At 36.5% G+C, this 2,822-nt stretch overlaps 1 protein-coding gene across 1 annotated transcript; it reads left to right on the top strand.

The window, feature by feature from the left end:
* On the top strand, positions 1,787-2,611 carry LOC109841445. Its single transcript, XM_020410416.1, has one exon. The coding sequence runs from the start codon at positions 1,787-1,789 to the stop codon at positions 2,609-2,611; it is 825 nt and encodes a 274-aa protein (XP_020266005.1).

Raw genomic sequence — 2,822 nt, 5'->3', positions numbered from 1 at the left:
CTCTTTCATAGAGTTTTAAACTCGTTCAGAGTTCTTCACAACGTCAAATCGTGAGGAGAAGACCACGTTCCAGTGAAACAAGACGTCGGATCGTCAACGAGAAGCAAACTCGACGCGAGCATTCGAGGGAGGCATCCCATCGCCACCGTGAAGAACCCAGAATTAAACAAAGGGGAGAATCCAGATCATTCTCTTCTCTTTTGTAACCAGAAAATCCAATTGTAACTGAGATTAAAGGAATACAAATCAATTTTTCTTTTATTTCTTTTACTGCAAATTTTTCCACAAACACCCTCAGTGAAAGTTTGGATGCAATAGTTGGATTATTTAAGATGGTATTGGAGCAATTCACATTTAATCCCACCAGTCATGAATTTAATGCAGTTTTTAAAAAGTTGACATTGTTGCATAAGCTCATATTTTAGCACATAAAAAAGGACGCTCGATCTACGGGAGACATGTTAGGATAAGAAAATATAGCTCTAATCCTTATCACAACTTCGAAGTTTTAGTGCAATATTTGGGCCATTTAGTAAGAGATAAGAGCCTAATCCTATAGGAGTTAGAAATTAAAAAATTCTTACATGCGAATTAGTTTTTTTTATTGAATGCTTGCTAATGGGCTTTGAGCTCTTCTGCCCGTACACCGAAATAATATTGGGTATCGATTGCAAATAATTAAAACAAAGTAATAATTTACATAAGAGGTAAGTTTCTCGAGTGATTTGTCATTTTCCCAACAAAAAGGAAAAAAATAATAAAAAACAAAAAATAAAAAAGACAGAGAAATAAATTAAAACTGAATGTACAACCAAGTGAAACATGAAACTTTAAATTGGTGAACCTATTATTTATTTCGGTTTGATGGTGACCCCATTATTATTCGTCTCTTATGGCTAGGTGTGGACCACCTGAGAAACACATATTTAATTTTGAAGTTGACATTTTTAGCTCACAGACAGTGTTATATTTATTAGCAAAGATTTCCATATCCATGCACCTATGTCCATATATACACATAACCTCAAGATACTATGGATTTGGTTTTTTTCTTATTGTATTACAAAATGTCAAAATATGCTAGGAATTTTCTCACCCACAATAATTTCCATAATTATGGAAATCCTCCGAGGTTAATTATGAGTGGTACTAGTATGCCAATCGAAAAAAGACAAAATCGAAACAATATTTTATGGAGGATTTTTAAGGGAGACAATTAGCTACCACAGTTGTATTTCCTGTCAACCAAACAATCCCTTTGTGAACATAAGGGCTTGTTTATTTGACAAAAGTACTATAATCTATAAGTGTAAAAATGTGTAAGAGAGGTAACTTCCAAATTTATGAAATAGTAGATAGCAAAAGTATTAACCCTTTTTGTCTATTTCATCGACTTTTAAAAGCAGTAAAATGTTGGAATATCAAATTAAAATGTTAGAATAAATGAGGTTAATAGCATGAGTTTTAGAAGTGTAAGGGTCATAAGTTTAGAAGGGGAAGAGACATAGGTTATGGAAGAATAAGAGTAACTTACTCATTTATGACATTTATATTTATGGCATTAAAATAGGAGTTTAATTTGTGACTATTGGTATGCCTAGACGTTTTTGTTTTTGAAGCCTATATAAAGGGCTATTGTAATCCTTGTTTGATATGAAGAAAGAAAATTGAAGAAATATAAGTGAGTTCTTTGTCTTCATTTGAAAGAGTTCTAAGTTCGTAAACTTAAGAGTCATCAGTGGTATCAGAGCCACTTTATCCAATTTTCCTATTCACTCTTCTTCTCATGGCTACCACAAATAATCTTGTCAATTCTCAAGTGCCCAAATTATTGAAAGATAACTATGAGAGTTGGTCAATCCAAATGAGAGCCTTATTTGGTTCTCAAGAGTTGTGGGAGCTGATCATTGATGGGTTCACGGAACCTACCCCAGAAGTAGAAGCCACCTATACCGCCGAAGAGAAGAAGGCTCTCAGAGAACAAAGAAAGAAGGATAGCAAGGCTCGTTTTCTACTCTATCAAGGGTTGGACGAGTCTACCTTTGAGAGAGTTGCCGAAGCAACGACAAGCAAGGAAGCATGGGAAATCCTTGCGACCATCTACAAAGGTGTCGAGCGGGTGAAGCGAATTCGCCTCCAAACTTTGAGGGGCGATCTTGAAGCCGCTCAAATGAAAGATGAAGAACAAATCTCCGATTATTATTCACGATTACTTCTAATTGTGAATAAAATAAGGAGAAATGGAGAGAAGATGGAGGACATCCGAGTGATGGAGAAGTTGCTCCGATCCCTCACATCAAAATTCGAGCACGTGGTGGCGGCAATTGAGGAGTCAAAGAATTTGGAGGATATCTCAATAGAGGAGCTCTTGGGATCTCTCCAAGTTCATGAACAACGAATGCAAAAGAAGGCTAGTTCCATAGTTTTGGAGCAAGTACTAGAGTCGCCGAAGCAACAAATGATGTGGGTAACAACTCTACGCTTCTTCTTGCTAATGATGATTCAAGTGTTGAGAATGATGCTTGGTACCTTGACTCGGGTGCTAGCAACCACATGTGCGGGAAGAAAGAACTTTTCATGGAACTCGCAGAAGGAGTTCATGGAAGTGTGAGCCTCGGAGATTCTTCAAAACTCCCGGTTGAAGGCAAAGGGAAGATTAAGATCTACCAAAAGGATGGTAAGCCCGAGTATATTTCCGATGTTTACTATATTCCTAACATGAAAAGTAATATTCTTAGCATCGGTCAATTACTCGGAAAGGGATACAAAGTATATATGGAGAACAACCATCTTTGGTTGAAAAATACAAATGGAGGCCTCAT

This window comes from Asparagus officinalis, chromosome 5 (assembly GCF_001876935.1).
Source record: "Asparagus officinalis chromosome 5, Aspof.V1, whole genome shotgun sequence".
Classification (NCBI taxonomy): Eukaryota; Viridiplantae; Streptophyta; class Magnoliopsida; order Asparagales; family Asparagaceae; genus Asparagus; species Asparagus officinalis.
The sequence above is the reverse complement of the archived record's forward strand: the minus strand, read 5'-3'. Positions and strand labels throughout refer to the sequence as shown.